Source organism: Protopterus annectens, chromosome 2.part2 (genome assembly GCF_019279795.1).
Source record: "Protopterus annectens isolate FY-2018-M chromosome 2.part2, PAN1.0, whole genome shotgun sequence".
Taxonomy (NCBI): domain Eukaryota; kingdom Metazoa; phylum Chordata; order Ceratodontiformes; family Protopteridae; genus Protopterus; species Protopterus annectens.
Genome location: NC_056730.1, coordinates 1,118,844,785 through 1,118,864,975, shown reverse-complemented (window position 1 = coordinate 1,118,864,975; position 20,191 = coordinate 1,118,844,785). Strand labels below are relative to the sequence as shown.

Below are 20,191 nucleotides of genomic sequence, written 5' to 3'. Positions count from 1 at the left end.
TCTGCCTGACATACAAGGCCATGTCCAACCCAGAATTGATGGACATGCTCCACCTAAAGAAAACCTTAGCCCCTCGAGCCACACGCTCTAGGGATCTAAACCTCACCACAACAATAAATAGGATGTGCTGGAGGGATAGATTCCTGTCCCAGAGACTTCCCATGCTTTGGAACAAGATCCCAATCTACATTAGGCAGAGCTCCTCGCTAACACTCTTCAAAGGAAACCTTGACGAGTGGATGGGAAACAGAAAGTTTACCTCGGGGATCACTTCAGTGGCTCTGCTGGACAGAGGCACAGGGAACTAATCTAAGGGGGCGGTGAAACCAACACATTCTGGCTAGGCTTATAAATGCCTTCGGGCAGTTAGCCTAGTACCCAATATATGAACCTATAAATGTCAGGTGTCCAAAAGCTTTTGTGTTCAGTTTCCTTTTGAAGTTCCCAGAGAGTCCCTGCTCAGGTTGTCTCCAATGCTGCTGCACTGAAAAGTAAGGGGATATATACTGCCTTGAGGTTTAAGTTTGTTTGAAGTACTGGCTCCCAATAGCTGCATTGCTAGCATGCATAGGGCATATATGTTCTCCTTTGCTTGTTTACGTACCATGGTATTGTCTGCAGTATGAAGAAGAATCCCCAGTTTTCATTGGCTTCTGAATGTCTTGATAGTGAGAAAGACTGTTAGAATACCCTTTAGTCTTTATGACTGAATACAATGTAAATGCGCCTATGTCACAAGTGATACTTCAATAAAGGTGTTAAAAAATATCTATTTGCATTAAAAGAAGCTAACTTTTCACAATATGATAGAAAGGAAATACAATAAATGTATAAAGTGTTACCTTTTAATTTTATGTACTCTTAAATATGGTAATATTTTGACACAAACATATATAATCCCTTAGCTGCAACACAACTTGTTTCCTGCCCCAAAAAAATTATACATACATTTTGTGTGTGTGTGTGTGTGTGTGTGTATGTATATATATATATATATATATATATATATATATATATATATATATATATATATGTATACACACACACACATATGCACACACACACACACACAATGCATGTTTTCCTCCCATTCTCATATGTATTACTAGTTACATAAAATGAATATGATGTTGTTGGAGAAGAAATACAAAAAGTGAGAAGATTGATAAAAAAAAAAAAAAAAAAGTGTGATGATCGAGCAAATATTCGGGCAAACTTAAAACAAAGGACTGTAGATCATTCTGCAAGAAATTACGTTATTTTTATGTTTCTCTGCATCAGACTGTTTTCCACACATACCTTCTCTCAAAACCACTCTCTCATAAGCAGGGTATTTGCTGCTAGCAGGAATAGCAGTAAGATCTTCCCGGCTCTTCCTCAGATTTTTCTTTCCTCCAGACCTTTGTCCACGCAGTCTCCAAAAATCTCCACGGTCATTTGAAGTACTTTTCAAATTCTGGCTATTTGCAATCTGCTCTGCTCTAAAGGAGAGAACATAAAAAGTTAAATGTGCAATAAAGGATCCCCACAGAATTCCACTTTCCCCACTTGACCTCTCTGTACCTCATTTTCCTTTCCCATCCAATCCTGAATCCTTAATTGCAACTTTCATGAAATCTTCCATGTGACCATTCACTGGGTGGGCCACCTCCCCTGACTCCTCAGGAAGTACAAGTCTTGGCAAGCAAGGTTTAGAGGACAGGGAGAGAGATCCTATGGGGAGTTAAGGACAAGAAACAGAGACAATATTAATGCAACAAGTGGTCAAGATCCCAAAACTACTGGTGTGGCTTGTGCAATGACACCAGTGTACTTGGTGCACATCTGCTCACCAAGTGCTGGATATCGTCACCATCCCCTTTAGAGAGAAGGCCTGTGAGATTCCTGGTCTCCACCAGAGGTTAAGCTGGAGACAAAATTCCTCAAACTTCCCCCAGGATAAGACAGCTTGCCATTATCACCTTTAATCCTGCATCCCCACACACATACTTCCTACAAGCCAGTCTCTCTCTCAAATTGGGTCAATGGCAACACAGACAAATGCACTACTTCGGTGCCAGTGGGCTGCATCCTTGTACAAGTTGCCCTGCTGTCAGTAGTTATTCTCTCATATGTATAAGAGAAGAAAATACTGAATTTCTGTTTGCTTGCCATTTTATAACACTGAAATTTAAGTCTAAAAGAAAAAATTCCTGAAAGCTCAAGCAAGTAGTAAGCATACTTTCACTGCAAAATATAGCAAATGACAAACATAAAAATAAGATACCAAAGAAAACATTAGCTAAGACAGACTTATCAGTCACTTCAGTAATGTCTGCAAGATCCTAATGGGATTGTAACACACCTACGTACCAAGTACTTGCTGAATATTTCTCATCTAAATAGCAAAATACATAACTCCCTAACACTGTGCTAAACTAGTCTTTTTTTTTCATTTTTGTTTTTAAAGAAAATACAATAAAATGTTGTGAACACACACACACAAACACACAAAGGGTTCCATTGGTTTGGTTGACATCTTTTTAATTGACCACATTTGGTCAATTATACAGACAGCCGACAAGTATGCAAGATTGACAATCCCTGAAGTAGGGGGAATATTCTCTTTCCCTGGGGACTGGGAGATCTCAGAACTAGAATACATAATGGGGTGGGGGGTAGGCCTCCTGCAGAAAACAATGTTTTAAAGTTACATGCACTGAGTTTCTTCCTCAACAAATGGCTGTCAAGAGTTTCATTTTTTGACATACAGTGGTTTACCCTTCAGGATGTTAATGTATGTGCTAGTAGGCGAACTGACTGTAAACCGTGTGTGTGTGTGTGTGTGTGTGTGTGTACACACACACACACATGTATATGTATATATATATATATATATATATATATATATATATATATATATATATATGTATATAAAATGTGTCTATATGCATACATACACACACACACACACACACTCTTATCTATTGACATTTGATTACAGGGAAAGTCAGACTGGGTAGGAGCCCATTTTCAGCATAGGCCCTGAGAGAAAACCTCTAAAGTATTACAAAATATTTAAACATATTAAGAATAATTTTACAATCTTTAAAAATAATACAAAAACAAATACAGTTTAAATAATCATACCAAATTACACATAATATGAAAACATTGGTTAAGAGTACATTACAAGTTATATGACAATGATTTAATAGTTAGAGAAACATTAGCCAGTTTACAGAGAAATTAAACATAAGTTAGTATAATACAAACAAGAACTGCAATACAAAGTGAGAGAAAAGCAGGCTTATGGTAGGTATATTTAGAGAGAAAGCCATGGGAAAGAAATTAGTAGAATTAAGGAAGTGAATAAAAAAGGAAGAATAAGGAGATACAAGGTATGAATAGGTATTTGTTCACATTTAGGGATATAGTTTATCCAGATAATGAGAAAAGAACCAACTTTTGGCTAAGTAGTCTTTCAGAATGGTTTTGAAGGACGGGAGGGAGAGCATTGACCTGATGGACAGAGATAAGGAGTTCTAGGCCTTAGCATCATGCAGATTTGATAGGTTTGTGGACAGACCAGTGTGTGTTTGGTCAATGGATCGTAATGACTGACTAGGAACACAGTTGTGTAGAATGTTATTTAGTGCCAGACAAGCAGATGAATTCTGGACAATTTTATAGGTTGTATGAAACTGTGTGTGTTAGTTAACTGAGAAGTTCTAACCAATTTAGGCATTTTAGAGCTTTACAATAATAGTGGGTTCTGAAAGGGGTAGTCGCTGCAAATTTAGCAACTTTTTTATAGCATTGCTTAAGTTTTGATTTTTGTGATGCCTGAAGGTTAGTAAGGATGGCAGCACCATAAAGAAGTGTGGGGAAGAGATAAGTAGTGGCAAGTGTAGCTTTATTTGCACTGGTGAGAAAGTTGTTGGCTCTATAAAGCATGCCTAGTTTTTGATGAGTTTTTCTTATGCAATTTTGTATATGCAGATTGAATTTAAGATCATCTTCCACTTTCATCCCTAATAATTTGCTATGAGAAGTGACTTCAATAGTTGTATTATCAAGAGAGAAGATTTTAAAATGTTATTTTTTCACAGGAGAAGGATTTGGGGAAAAAAGTAGTATTTTTTTTTTAAGGGTTGACTATGAGTCGTGAGTTACAAAGCAGTGTTTCAATGAGTGTTAAAGATCTAGAGTAATTTTTTGGAGGTGTGCCACATTGTCAGAATGTGCAAATGAGTATGGAGTCATCTGCATTCTGTATTAGGGAGGCCTGTTATGTGGATGTGTGGAGGGTGTTGGTAAGAATGGTAAAGAGGAGGGGACCAAGGATAGAGCATTGTGGTATACCAGTGGTGACTGGGAGGAATGAAGAGAGGGTGGAGTACCATTTTACTGACTGATTCTTTCTGAACCATAGAAGGGTGGGATGAAAGAGACCTATTGATACATTCAAAGTAGAAGTTTGCTGTGACAAACTGTTGAAGGCTTTAGACAAGTCTAGAAATAAGGAGGAGATTAGTTTATTATCTCTAGGTTTAATGACAGTATCTATAGAAGTGCAGTATTAGTACTATGGGAGGGACGGAAGCCATGTTGTGTGGGGGACAAGAGTTCTTCCTGTAGGAGATGGTTTAGCATTTTTTTTTTGCATATGTTTTTGAAGCATTTTGGATACAATATATCTAAGTAAACGCACAAGTGTACAACACACACACATTCCGCATAATAACTCTATAGTGATACGTATTATGTAGCACATGGACTGCAGTGATTATACTCTGATATCCGGAAAAAGGCAAATCAGTTAAATGCTACTATAGCGTGAGACCTTAACAAATATTAAGCACCCCCGGCTTTACTTGCTAAAGTTGGGTTTCATGCTAGGCAGTCAAATCTGCCAGTACTGAACAGCAAACACAGCAGCAGAATAAAAACAGATTTGTTTCTGCCTGTTGTCCATACCAGTAATGTGTCCATAACTTCCTGCTACAAACTGAGAAAGTAGCTAGACTAACAGGATGTGCATTTGCCTGCATTTTCTGAAGGACATGAAGTCTGAAACTCAAATGTATAACATTATTTTGTAAATTCAATCCTCAGTAATTTGTCCAAAAACACAGATTTTATAATGAACCGACTAAATTATATCAGGCAAAAATCTGGACAGTTGACAGTAATGGGAAGGTGAGTATAAACATACCAGACTGAGTTGCACTGTCTTTCTGACAGTGCTCACTAAATGATTAACGGCTTTGAAAGAAAAAAACACTTGGCATTTTTTTTGTAACTAGTAGTACATTGAGCAGATAAAGGTCCATTCACTACAAAGAATTACAACTGAGTCTCCAATCATAAGCTTAATTATGCTTTCTTGACAAGAACGCTAAGATTCACTTCTCTACTTTCACTCTCAAGGTGAATTTCTTAGCATCTGTGTGTCAAACATATAACAAGCAAGTTATGATCAGTGAACTGATCATAATCCTCTCTATACAGCATAGATGCACTTGACATCTCTACATTTGAAAAAAAACACACACACAAAAGATAGACTCCTCAAAGTATATACCCAGAAACAAAACCTCAGACCATGCACCAAAAGCATAATACTTTTTGTAGTGGGGGAAGTTCCCCTGGAACCCCAAAGCCACTAATTACATACACTAACTCAAAGACTGCACAATACCGGAGAAAAAGGTGTATTCCCGATCCTCAGGGATTGTGCCATCTTGCACACCAGTTGACCATCTGTTTTGTCGATTAACATGTGTCAACAAATCTGATGTCAACTTTAAAGACAACTGGCCAAAATAATGCTCCTGTATATCTATACTATATACATATATACGTACTTGCATATGATGTAGTGCAATTGTAATATCCTGTACCAGCAAGCCATGACGTATGTTTTGGACAGGGATTTTCAAAACAAGAGTGGAGACTCACAGGAGAAACCATAACCAGAAGCCATGTATTAACCTTGGGGATACATATATACCAGAATTTGAGTTGATATACCAGCACTCTGGCTTTCATGGAGCTCCTGCTTCAAACACGTAAAAAGTTCTGAAATCTCATGACAAGTATTCAACTGAATTTCTTTATGATGTGGCAATTTATTCAGGAGATTGGATGTCGCATTTAGACAAAATGCAAGCTGTGCTGCCTGCTTAAGACAGTTGTTAATACCACCAAAAGTAAACTTTATATGCCAAAAGGCACAGATACTTAGGATATGTGATTAGGAGAGAGGTCCTAAGACTACAAATACACAAAAGAGAAGCTGTCAAAAACTAACGTATATTTTGCCAAATTCACAATCAAAAATTCTAGGAAAATTATAGGGCTATCCATATAATACCCCAAAAGATCCACTCTTATCCTAAAGATAGCCCTTGGGTGAGATAAACAAGCCCTACCAGGAACACAGGACAGTGACAAATTTGGAAGTGGAAGGATGACAGGATTTTTGAAGTGAACAGACATGGATAATAAAGGTCTAACATTATGGTAACTACATGTTCATAGGAGGTTACGAGGCTATTGGCCCTAGGGCCTTTATAAGCCTTGCCATGTTATACCATTGTTCCCTTACTGACCAAGTTATATGGTCTATATTTGCATCACAAATCTATGATCAGCACAGACTGCCCTTATCCACAAGGGACATAGGTGACACCTCCCAGGGTAAATTTACAGTCCCCCATCCAGTTGTCTAGGTTACGCTTAAATAGGGTCATTGAGAAGCTTTTACATGAATTGGGAGTTTGTTCCAGAGGAGTGGCAATCTCTGAGAGACCCATCTGTCTCTCCAGCGTGTCTTGTTAATGTCGCAGGCTAAGTTAAGATCTCTCGAGCAAGTTAATTTTGCCCATATGACTTGTGGATGTGCAGCAAATCCATTAGGGCAGAGTCCAAGACTGCTCTGTAGGCCAGGGACAAGTCACCTCTCAGCAGTCTATAAGATAAAGAGCACAGTGAAAGAGCCTTCAGGTCACCTATGTCTTTTTTGATAAGGTCCATGATGATTCTCTCCATGGTCTTGCAGATAAGACTGGTTAGGCTTATGGGTCTATAGTTCCCAGGGTTGGTTGATGGACCCCCTTTGTGCAAGGGAAATACTGTTACTGTTTTCCACTCTGCTGGGACAAAGCTGTGTTTAAAGAGAGTACCAAGTGATTTTGCTAGATCCTATTTTAGACCATTTAGTTGGCAGCCTGGGAAGTTATCCAGTCCCATAGAGGCTGTGTTTTTGGCCATGGAGAGTGCAGTTATGACCTGTTCTTTGGAGATACTAGGTAGATGACTGGTGATGAGTATGCTTTAGGCTATGTCTTTTGTGTTTTACATTATCCAGTCTGTCCACTTTAAAACTGAAGGACAGAGTCCAGAATTAAGCATCTTGGATGACATCACAATAGAATACCACACAGTACAGTAGCCCGAAGGAAGACCTGGATCTAGAGAGGACGTCCAGTGAATACTGTCTTGCAAAAGTGTGCAGTGATGCCCATGTTGTTGCATCACAGATATCACCCTCTGATGAATTGTTGAAGACGACTGATGAAAAGGCCAGAGATCTAACAGAACGTGCTTTAAGTTTGTCTGGAATGGTTTTGTTAATAGGGATATAAGACATCATGAAACAGTCTGCTAGTCATCTGGAAAAGTATTAGTTTAGATCCTTTGTGACCTGGTTTGTTAAGAGCAAATGAAATAAAACTGATCATGCTTTCTAAAATCTTTTGTCCTTTGATGATAGAACTTTAGCTGCCTATGAAAACCAATGCAATGTAGTACATATTCCCCTTTATTACAGTACTGTGGAAAGAATACAGGCTAATTTATAAACTAACTCTGATGCTACCCTTAAGCTTAAACAATGCACTTATTTGGTGGAAGACAATACATTTAAAAAAAACTAAATATGGAGGACAACATGATGAGGCTGCAATTTCAAGAACCCCCTTCCTTATGCAACAGGCACCAGAAAAAGTATTTCCATCCTAAATATTGTAGGGTACCTGATGGGTTTATCTATAATGAAATGAGATCCCTAGGAAGAATAGTGCCTTTAATGGAAGGACGAAAAAAGAAAGACTTTATAAACTTTTTGCAGCACAAGAGAGGTTAGAGTTGAACACTTGATGGAAGCTGGATACAGATGCAGAGGAATCTTTACAGCAGATAAGCTAGAATTTGCATCAAATAATGAAGACAGGAAAGTAACACCTGAAGTAATTGAGGCCTAAAAAGACCCAAGTCCCACTGAATAGCCACAACAGAAAACTTACTCCATTCATCTCTGTGAATTTTCCTAGTAGAAGTTGGCAGGAAGGATATGGACCATCTTCGAGGGATATTAAAGGGTTCCTTGTCCATTACGGGAATTGAAAAAAAAAACAAATGGTTAGCTTGAGGCAATGGAGGTCCAGGTGAGGCTTGCCAGACGGGTTTGACAAATCTGTAAATGGATCCACAAAAAAAGGGGGACATCCCTTTGAGATAGGGCCAAAGCAGGGGGGAACCATGCTTAGTGAGGCCAAAATGGGGATATGAGAATTACTGTTGCTCTGCACAATTTCACTAGCTGTAGAAATCTTCTAAGGAAATAAGTACAGAGAAGCTATGCCAGCCACAGGTGGACTAGAGTCTCTTCTCCTGTAGAGGGAATGAGGGCGGAAAAGTTTCTCCATTTTGCACTGGACAGGAAAGCAAAGACGTCACAGCAAGGCTTTCACCAGAAATGAAACAACATACATACATACTGTAAATAGACTGAGTGACCACTTGTGTTGTATCAAAGGGCACCTGCTGAGCCTGTTTACTAGGCAGTTGGCTTGACCAGGGATATGCACAACTTAAAAATAGTGTCAAAAGAACATTGCCCTTTCCCTAATTCTCATGTCTTCCCAATAGAGGGGATAAGATCTGTTCCCCCTTGTTTTTGATGTACCACACTACTAAATCATTGCCTGTGTAGATTATCACACTCTAGGAAAGGATATCATGAAAAGCCTAAGACCTGCTCTCAACTCCAGTACACTGATGTGCAAGCTGGCAATGCATATGAGATGACTGTGACTAAGGGTAGCGAAGGGTCAAGGAAACATCCTCTGTTCAGATTCAGTAGATGTAGACACCACAGAAGGTATGAGCAGAATGCTTTGGACAACAGAGTAACTTGGTCCGTATGTTCTTCCAGTTGAAACTACTACAGAACTTGAATACAATACCTTGCAAAGGAGTTATATGAACTGTTACAGCCAAGGGGCAAAAAACATTGAAAGCCACAGCCATGGTTAATTCAGAGTGTCATAATAAAAGCTAACTGCAGTCTGCAAGTAAAGCATCCTGCCCTGAGGTAGCATGACAAGTGTCTGAATGGTGACCAGGTGGCAGCCTATAAATATCAGGCTTTATTATGGTTTTAGCTAGCTGGGCTTTGCAATTCTCAGAGACAACCCCAAAGGCATACAAAGGGAGAGAAGTAGCCTATTACCTTTATTAATGACTCCCTAAAAGTAGAGACAAGGATAGAGTCTACCAGATAAGGAATCACTCTGATCCCCTTTAGTCTCATATGAGCTGCAACTGTTGCCATGCATTTTGTGAACATTAGGTGGGGGGGTGGAGGGGGATCTACTGAGATCAAAAAGCAGAGCTCTAAGTTGGTAATGACTGGCTTTCAACCAAAAGTGCAGAAACGTCTTGGAAGTCTTTGCAATTGCAATCTTTATGAGCACTGAGGCATCCTGAAGGCCTATGCAGTACATCCAGTCCCTTTAGACAAGCAAGAATGGCTTGCAAAGTGAACGTGCAGAATTTGGTTTTCTTTATGTAAAGATTTAGGCCATAAAGAGCCAGAATTGTCCTCAGGTCCTTGGAAGTCTTGGAAATCTGGAATAAACCATGGGATCTCTCTGGTCAGATGGGACCTCTTTCATGGCTCTTTTCTGAAGAAGGCTGCTGACCTTTGACCATGTTCTTCCTCGATTTTTAAGGGGTGAGATGTTTATTAAGGGACAAAATGCTGGCTTGGGGGTTTCCAAAAAGGTACTGTGCAACTTCCGGATATTACATCCCTTACCCATTTGCCCTGCATGACAGCCAACCATAGTTATTTGTGTAGGGATAGGCAGCCCCCAACTGCCACACAGCAGAACAGCACAGTAAGTGTTCAGCGTGCTGTTGCTGCATCCTGGGATACAGGCAGTAAAACACCCCCGATTTTGTGCACCACCACTGCTTTGCAGGCAGCATCCAATGAAAAAGATTCTCTGTCCACAAGAACTACTGTCTGAAAGTTGATCAAAAGTGTGCTGCTGGGACTTGTGATACCACAAGCTCTTTGCACCTTTTTGTTTTCTTGAAAATATCCTCTAAGGAGCAGTGAACTTGGACTCCAACAACTTGAAAACTTTTGCTTTCTTGCCATCTCAAGCAACTTCTCCTTCATCTTGAGTCTTAAAAGTGCTGAGTACCAAAAGGGGACAATGATGAAGAATACATTGAAGCTTTCCGCAAATCCACACAATACGAGTCGGGTTTGTTGTCTTATAATGCTTGTCCCATTGGTTCTAGCTGTTCCACTAACTGCACTATGGGCATCAAAGTAATATTCTGCATCACTGCTACCTGCAGGTCAGTCTAATGACAAACATCACTGGTAGGCAATCTTTTCAGTAAGTTTAAGGTTAAAGTTTTTCAGCAAGCTCATACTGAAAAGCAGGTCATGTGTGCCAGGTAATTAAGAGCCCTGGCAGAAAAAAATGCCTGACATGAAGGCACGCTTCCCCATAAAGTCCACTGTTCTGGAGTCTATCCAGTGGAAGAACCACTGAACCCTCACCTCAGGGTTCCATTTAGTCACTGACACTATAACAATTGAGTCTGCAAAAGGGGTTCTTGCTCCAATAATGTCTGTCCTTGGGTGACCAAAAGATTGTACCAGGCTTCTCAGGTATGGTGTCAGTTACACTGAGTTGTTGCTATGCTTTCTCCACAACCAAGTCTATCATATGGCCTGTACGGGTCAATCACCCAAGATGTAGAAGAGGTAGTCCAAAAGGCCTCTTGCAGGATCTCCTTACAGGCAGAGATGTTTCAAGGATCCCCTCTATGTCATTAATTCTACTACTTCCCCAAATCTTGAATCATTTTTGGGGGGAGGGTTGGGGAACCATCCCTTTTATAGAGATTCATGTCTGGGGTAAGGGTGTTTGAAGGGGAGTCCAGGTGTCATACTTTATACCTACCCTATGAAACGGACACTTGGAGTGGACTTTTATTTATTTTTTTTTATGTATCCTTTGTTGACCGGTTTAGTCCCACCATGCTAGTAGCTTCTTTTCACCTCAGGTGGCATTTATACTATTAGGGGAAAATTGGCCAAGGCATCGAGGAACTTCCCCTATTCATTAGGAAAGAACTTATTCCATTCCTAGCACAGAGGCAGCTGGGAGAACAACACACATGGAGATCTAAGATGGTCGATAGCACAGAGATGAGTGCAGATTGTTGGAAGCTCTACAAGATTCTGAGGAGCTGTTTCATCAGAAGCAAATGTTCAAAACAATGACAGATGTGTTATTACAACCCTCCAGTTGAGAGGGTTGTGGGATGATATTTTGAATTGTTGCAGTCTGAGTAGGAGAGTGGAAAAGACGTTTCATGGAGTGAAATTATTGACAAAATTCAATTGCAGGAATCAGAAGCTATTTTAAAGGAAGGTTGTCAGACAAAAATATCATATGCAGAGACTGTCATAGAAACTGAAGGGAAAGTGATGAGAGATGAACAGAGGAAAGGAAATGTCAACAATCAAAGAAAATATATGGTGAGAATTCAGAACAAAGAAAAATAAATGAACAGGTATGATATTTGGGGTAATTTAATGGTCTCAATGGGAGTAAAGGCTCAGCAGGTAACAGCTTTTATTTTTATTCACAAACGGACATTTTATGACATTAGTTTTGAGACTGGTTCTGTTCTGAAAAGTATTGGAAGGAGTACGAGAAGAAAAAGAACGAATCCATGGAATTTTTTTGTGGTGTTAAAGCATTTCAAAGAGCAACAAAAATGAAAATACATGTTCAATTTCAAACTGAAGTTGAAGAAGACACTTGAAAGAGACATTTAAGCAAAGTTTGTAAAGAAGTTACAAACATACTCAACGTCTATGATAACAGAGGATTAAGGACTGGTGGATGGAACTCTCATACCGTACTGAAAATGAAGAAAAAATTGTTTATATTCCTAGCACAACAAATGTATAAGTTAACAGTACTTGTAAAATATCAGGGACAACTGAAAACATGTTTTTTTTTTTTCCTGTGGAAATGATGATCATTTGATAAGTAACTGTGATAAAAGGAAATAATAGATGTTTGGGGCAAAAGGTCAAAATGCAAAAAAACTGAAGTGAAATGTCATGCATGTGACAACATTTGACATTTACGGATGGAGTGCAATCTAGAGAAATAGGATGAATAAGAAAACAAAAGTGAGGACAGTATATGAAGAGAAGCAGCAGTCCCAATATAAGATAGTAAGGAAGCAAGATGAGAGTAAAAATAAAGATAAGGATAAAGAGAAAAATGAAATAGAAGATAACACAGGAGAAGGTTCTGGAAAGATCACATTTCCACGAAAGTATGTTATACAAACTGGTCAGAGTGGTGTTTAGCTTTAAAAGAAAAATAGAAAAACTGTTTTAAAAATGGCAGCCAGATGTAAGAAAAGTGGAAAAAATAAATTACAAAACAATGTGTATGGATGCTTTAAAGGATTTGGAAAGGGATAGAGAAGATTATGTGATACAACAGAGAATGTATGAAAATAATCAAAAGAAAACTAAATATTTATTACTTAAGAAGAGGCAATTAAATATTTATTACTTAAGAAGAGACGTTATTTACGAAGTAAAAAGAAGCTGTATCATCCTATTTGAGTAGTATAGTTAGAATACTAGTATAATGCGAGAAATGAAAGATGATAGAGGAGAGGTAAGATCATCTCAGGAACAAATTAAGAATACTGCAATAAATTATGTAAAGAAACTGCTTCACGATAGAAAGCACAAAAAAGAATGACATGTTAAAAACTGACAAAAAAAAAGAAAACAAGGAATTGAAAAGCAAGATTTTCTTATATGAATTAGACAAATTAATTTACAGTCAGTTTTGGGGTCAGATGGAATAGGATACCTATTTTATAAAAATTTTACAAACTGACAGAAAAAATACTTCTTAAAAGTTATGAATGGATGATTAAATGTAGGTTTTACTTATAAAGATGTATGCAGTGGTATACTTAAATTTATAAGGAAAAAGGAATATAAAAATAAAATTCAAAACTGGAGATCTATAACATTGAAAAAATACAGAAAAGATTTTATGAAAATAATTCAGAACAGAATGGAAAGTAAAATGAAAAGTATTTTGGAAGGCAGCATATACAGTTTAAAGGGAAAAGGATGTCAGGAATTCATGCGTGAATGGGCGAACCTTTGTTGAAGGTTGTGCATCAGGGCTGGCAACTCGGCATGTGAAAATCAACTGCCAATCATTAGCGGTCCGGAGTTCCGCTTTGGCGACCCCTATCTGGGAAAAGCCGAAAGACAACATTAAAACAGACTGTGAATGATATTATAAACAGGAATGATGAGACCAAGATCATAATAGGATATTTAAATAAAGCTTTTGATAACGTACAAAGTGAACATTTGTGGACAATTATGGAACAGCATAACATTAGTAAGAAAATTAAGAATGTATGTTGTTCAGCATGTAATATAAATAAAGTAAGAATTTTAGTGAGTGGATTTGTTAAGCAAAGAAATAGATATAAAGGACTGCATATGTCAGAGATGTCCTATGAGTAGTATATTACTTGTATTAGTTATAAAAATGTATTAGTCAAAGATGTAAATTTGTACAGAAGAGGTGCTACTTACATTACTAATGAAGGGATAAAAATTCCAGTCATGTTTACTTATGCAAATGATAATGTATTGATTATGAGAGACAAAGTCTGGATGAAAGAAGTTATATGTTATATACATTAAAATGTATTTAAAGTCATGTCTATTGTATTTAAAGAAAAAGGTAAAGGACTGGGTGATAAAGTAAAGACAGGAGGAGTATCTTTTTCGATGAAAGAAATATCTGTGTTAGAAATAAGATTTGTGGGTAAAATGTGAGGAACAATGGAATAGGACACTAGGTGAACTAAAGAAGTTTTTTTGTTCTTGGAAAACATACAAGCTACTGTTTAATAAAGAGGTTTATCTGACTAATTCAGTCATACTGGGAAAGATTGCATATTTAGCTAGTCTCTACACGTTGTCAACAATCTATGAAAAAGAAATACTACAAGTAATTTTTTTTTTTTACAAGGGGTTCAAGATTGAATCCAGTGAAGACATGAGTCTTAAACAAGGAAGGTGGAGGTTTAGGTTTAATAAACCTAATTGTTTGAACTTCCAAGATGGCTGCACATTGAGTAACAGCTTAATTTCGGGTTTCCCAGTGTGAAAACAGAAATTCAGAAAAAAAGAGCCGCTGAATTAATTTTGGGGTAAATTTCAGTAACTGGCTAGTAAATGCACTGCCTGGATGCCGGTAACATCTGTAGAGTTCAGTATACCACATACAATAAAGTAAAGTTTTCTCAGTTATTTTCAAGTGTAATGGGGATACTAAAGTAAAATGTGTCCCTGATTTTTTCCCCTTCATTTCTCTTTCTTTTTGTTCAGTTTTAAGAAATGTAGGCAGTGCAATGTAATAAAAAATAAGTCTGTTTAAAAGAGTATGATATAAATAATGGTGTGCTTTTTCTCATTGTTGAATAGAGGATTGACTAGATTGGGGCTCTTGGCTTTATCTAGTAACACATTAAGAGAAAGCAAATAAATAAGAAAATAACATTGAGCATAATAAAGTTCTCCTCTAGGAAATAAATAATAAATAAATACTTGTAGAAGCAACTCTGTATCATCATGTATCCATGTAAATAATCTGAAAAAGAGCAATAAAAACAGAATACTACTTTATTTTAATGACTCAGATAAAGTTTTCTGAAAGCATTCAAATATTTTCTCATTCTGAGAGAGCAATAAAGACAAGACAAAACCTGGCTGTACCATGCATCTTAGCATGGATAACCTCCCTTTTAAGTTACCCCAAGTCTGTCAGTGTAGCTATCAGTTTGGGACATGCATTCCTATTAGAAAGCTAAAACTTTAATATTTGAAGATGTACATAGGTTTGTGTGTTAATATAATATTAAGTTGATAGGTTTTGGGGTGAATTTGTTTTTTTTTTTCTTTAAGGGGTTTCAATAAAACTAAATGTTTTGTAAGCTAAGACACAGGCTCAAATGGATATGACATGAAAAAACTATATAAAAGGTCAACCTGCCAAACATTAGTGTATGCATGCAACACAAAAGCTGGAACTAGATACTCAACAAAAAACTGTTACAAATAAAAGGTCTGTATAATAACTTTTCAACATAATGACCCCTTTGATACTATCTTTAAATGTTAATAGTCTCACAGATATATACAAAAAAGAAAGAGTAGTTAAATGTACAGTGCAAATATATATGCTACACAACACATTTGGAAAGAACTAAACATGAATTTGATAAAGAAACGTTTTCAGGACAGTTATTCAGTGGAACTCCTGGGACAAAGGAAAAGAGTAGTAGTTATATTAATTGCAAGAGGACCTCCAATAGGGTTAGAAGAGGATAAAAAAGATAATAATGGTAGACTTATAGTGTAAAGGGGCTACTGGTAAGGGAGGAGGATTAACACTGGCATGTATTTATACTCCACCTAAAACTGCTATAATGGAGCTAAATAATCAGTTTTCAGCAGAGAATACTGCTTATAGGTGAGGACTGGAATTTCATTTGCAGCAGAGCTGATGTGTCTGGAGGGCCCCAAAGGATAAATATAACAAAGGAGGGTAGACTTTTGAAGAAAGTTATGAAAATATTTAGCATGGAGGATGTGAATTCAGTAGTAGTAAGAGTCTGGAATGAATTTACATATTACTCCCCAAGATAGAAAAACTGGACTAGGGTAGATAGAATTTACATTTCACAGGAACGTGCATTTAATTGAAATGTGCATTTAATTGAAAGTTCTGATAAGCATCAAATAACTATTTCAGATCACATGCCAATAATAACTAAAATAAAAACACAGGGTAATGAAATAAAAAAATGAGACATTGTTGCTTTCCCACCTATTTGTTGAAAAGAGAGGAACTGAAGGAATGGGAGGTGGAAATTATTCAGGAGTTATTAGAGAAGAGAGAGATTTCTTCTGAAAATATAGCTAGGGAGTAGGGCAAAATTAAAGTGGCGTTTAAAAATAGGGTGGAAATAAAAGACAGAGATATGGTAAAGAAGCAAGAGGAATTATTTAGAGCAGTGGTGCACAACCTTTTTGTGGGAAGGGCCACAGCACGAATTCTTAAAGCATCTGTGGGCCACCTCACAACATAGTAAGTCGTTACAAGTTAACAGGCACAGGTGACTGGCATTTTTACTTAGTACAGCAGTCATGAAATTGCCTGTTTTCTACATCAACTTTGCATTTAACTTTATTCTTGCTTGCAGCCATGACTTATTACAGACTCTTGCAGAAAGTTACTACTGTTTACAGACTACAAGTTACAAACAACAAATAACAGTTGCTTCCATGGCTAAAATTAGAAGTGTGCGCAACTGCAGTCAATTAGGTAGTTAAGCATGTGCTGGAAAGTTTGCATAACTGGAGTAAGGCATAGCATTTTTTCACTTTTTTTTTAAAAAAAAATTTTGGTTACTCTCTGGGGGCCGGATGGCATTGTGTCACTGTCCGGAATTGGCCTGCGGGCCGGACATTGTGCACCACTGATTTAGAGGGACTGACAAATGTTAAAGTACTGTAGAATAGGGGGAATATCACAGAACAAGAAGAGGAGCGATTGCAGAATGCTAAGCAGAAAATACAGGATTATCTCAATAATATGCAAGAGTTTAGAAAGACTGCTGTTAAACAACTATTTTTTGATAATGCCAGAACACAAACACTTTGAGCTCAACAACTCATGCAACAAAAAGTAGAAAGGCTGTCGCCAAGCTTAGGGAGCCTACAATATGGAAGATAACAATAGATCCTGTACAGGTACTAGAAACATTTTAGAAATTTTATGAAAGTCTGTATAAAGCAGAGAAACATGGAGATCAAGAAAAGGTACAATTTGAAATATTTATGGAAGAATTAAATATGCCATGGTTAGAGGTGGATGAGGCTCAATTACTAGTAGTTAGAATAGGAGTCGACTAGATAAAAATGGTGGTGTATAACCAATTAACAGGAATGCCCCCAGGAACAGATGGTATTCCTGTGGAAGTTTGGAAGTTAGGAAGGAAAAAAAATTATAAAGATCTGGAAGGTTTTGTTTAACAAAATTTTAAGAGGAGGAGCAGCATCAACATCCTGGAAGAAGGTGGTGGTGGTAATAGCTGATTCTTCCAACTGAAGAAGGCTGTTTGGGAGCACCCAATCTGAAGGGGTATTTCACAGCTGCACAGTTAATGCTCCTATACAAAGCACAAGCAGAAACCTATAATTCAAAGTGGAAAGAGATGATGATGAAACAGGGGGGAACCTCAAGAAACAAGGAGAGACTGATTTTGGATGCAGATCCTTAAGGAGCATAACAATAACCATGCAAAATATTATATCCATAAAGTAGCAGAAAGTACTCTAAGAACTAAGCCAACAGAAGAATGGAGAAAGGAGATTCTGCAGATAGGGATGATTGCAATTAGGGATACAAACAATAGGTAAGAGGAAGCTGGAATCTATTGGAGAAAATTAATAAAAAAGGTATTGGGAGCAAAAAATTAGAGAAGGAAAGGTAATAGAATGGGAAGAGACTAATAATTTATTTGGACTGCAATGATGGAGACTGCCTTCCCTATCAAGGACTGACATCAGAGTATAGGCAAAGAGAAAGAAATAGGGGGACCCTAAGTGAAAGACCAGCACTGGTAGAATTTTTATTAGAATCCAGAATAGAAGCTGCTGTTAAAAAGGTATAATTAGTTTACCATAAAAAAACATTGCATGTTAACTATAAGAATCAATCAGAGGAGGTTAGAAAGGATTGGGAAGACAGACTGGATAAGCAATTCACAAGGAAACAATGGGGGGTATATTATGTACGTCTCCCAAACATGCAACAAAGTCTAGAAGACTTAGGAACCTTGCTTGGAAGTGTTTACATAGGTATTTTTATACCCCAAACAGACTTTCCTCAGGTAGACAGCAAATGTTGGAGGTGTGATGGTGAAGAAAGAGGTAACTGGGAATATATTTTCTGAGAGTGCAGCGAGTTGGCACACTTTAAAGATTCCCTGCAGACTGCTCTGTCAGAAATACTGGGTGAGCAAATTGGTGCAACTAAGGAAATGATTTTTTGAACTATAATACAGAATCTGAATTGCCTAGACATAGTAAAGCCTTGCTGAGTCTAATTATAGTGGCTGCCAAAAAAGCAATTACTAGAAAATGGAAATCAAAGTCTAAACCAACTTTACTAAAAGGAGTGCATATAGTAACAGAGATAAAACAACTGGAATTGGGATCTTTAGAAAAGGATAGGAGCAAATTACATAGGAAAAAATAGGAATTAATGGAACAATACATACAGAGGATGAATGAGGTTTAAAAGAAGGCAGGATTTGAATGAGCTATGTAATGTTTGACAATGACTGGATAGATTATAAGTGATGTATAATGTTTGCAACTAAAATTATGTCAGTATGATTTGTTTTCATCTATTTTCACAACACCCATGCAAATGGAAAACAGGTGCATGACTGCTGAATCATACACCAATGCACTGTATGGGTCTATATTATAATCTCGAAGGTTTAAAACTTCGAATCACTAAAGACGGAACTTTAGTGATCGAAGTCTTAAACCATCAAAACCAAAAAAAAAAAAAAACTAAACAGTGTGTAGGCAGGGGGGCCATCCCCCTGCACCCCCCGCATCCCCCTACTTAAATATACCAACTCTGAGAACGCACTACATTGAAGTAAATGGAAATCTCCCCCTACAGTGATTTTCCATTTAAACGTTCGATGTAGTGCGCTTTCGCTATTCTCATGTCGACAATACCGTATTCGATATTGTCAGACTTCGAGAGTATTACATAGACCCCACTGTATGACCACATACACAAATGCATGGAACAGACCATACCAAACTGAACCAAGATACTCTCCTCCAAAAACAGGAAGCCAATCTGGTGGTCCCCACTATAAACAAACTCTATAACAGAAGGAAAAATCTGTTGCAGAAAAGGGTGAAGTCCTAAGACTGGAAAAACTCTCTTGTTACCCTTAGCAAAAAACTGAGATCCATCATAAAATCCTCTAAAGCTAGCTACAAAAACAAAATTGCTGCAGATTCTAAAGACAACCACAAGGCATTCTATAGTTACGTCAAGAATCTACATGGCAATACTCAGATCTGCTCTGAGTTACAGCACAATGGCAATACATGTACAGAAACAACTGATATTGCCAACATATTGGCAGACAGGTTCATTGTGAACTTTACCCCCCCTTTCACCCCCTAAAGGGCCTATCACAATACCTGAGGAATGCCAAGTACCTTTTATCATGGCTACACAGGTAAAAACCACACTGTCCAAAGCCAAAAATACAGCTTCCATGGGACCTGATAATATCCCTGGCTGTGTTCTACATGAATTATAAAGTGAACTGGCATCACACCTGAGTACCCTGTTCAATCACAGCCTAATTTCAGGCTTTGTTCTTACCAAATGGCATACTGCTACGGTCATCCCACTCCACAAAGGGGGAGTGGCTACAGACCTTGAGAACTATCGCCCTATTAGCCTGATGAGTCTGATATGTAAGGCTATGGAGCGCATCATCATGGACCTTATAAATAAGGACATGGGGAATCTCCAAACTCAGGACCCCATGCAGTTGGGTATGTGAAAGGTAGATCATGCCACCTCAACCAGATAAACTTCTTCGAGTCTGTCACCAGAGCTGTGGATGAGGCAAGGTAGTTCACACAGCCTAACTAGATCTTGCCAAGGCCTTCGACACCATCCCTCACTCAGGAATCATAGATCGATTCACTAAA

At 37.8% G+C, this 20,191-nt stretch overlaps 1 protein-coding gene across 3 annotated transcripts in view; it reads right to left on the bottom strand.

The window, feature by feature from the left end:
* TJP2 (tight junction protein 2) overlaps positions 1-20,191 on the bottom strand; it is a 2,224,967-nt gene that overhangs the window by 491,538 nt on the left and 1,713,238 nt on the right. For all 3 annotated transcript variants that reach the window (XM_044064349.1, XM_044064348.1, XM_044064350.1), the window contains one exon: positions 1,300-1,481. In XM_044064349.1, coding sequence (XP_043920284.1) covers positions 1,300-1,481 — 182 coding nt within the window. The remainder of the gene's footprint in view (positions 1-1,299; positions 1,482-20,191) is intronic.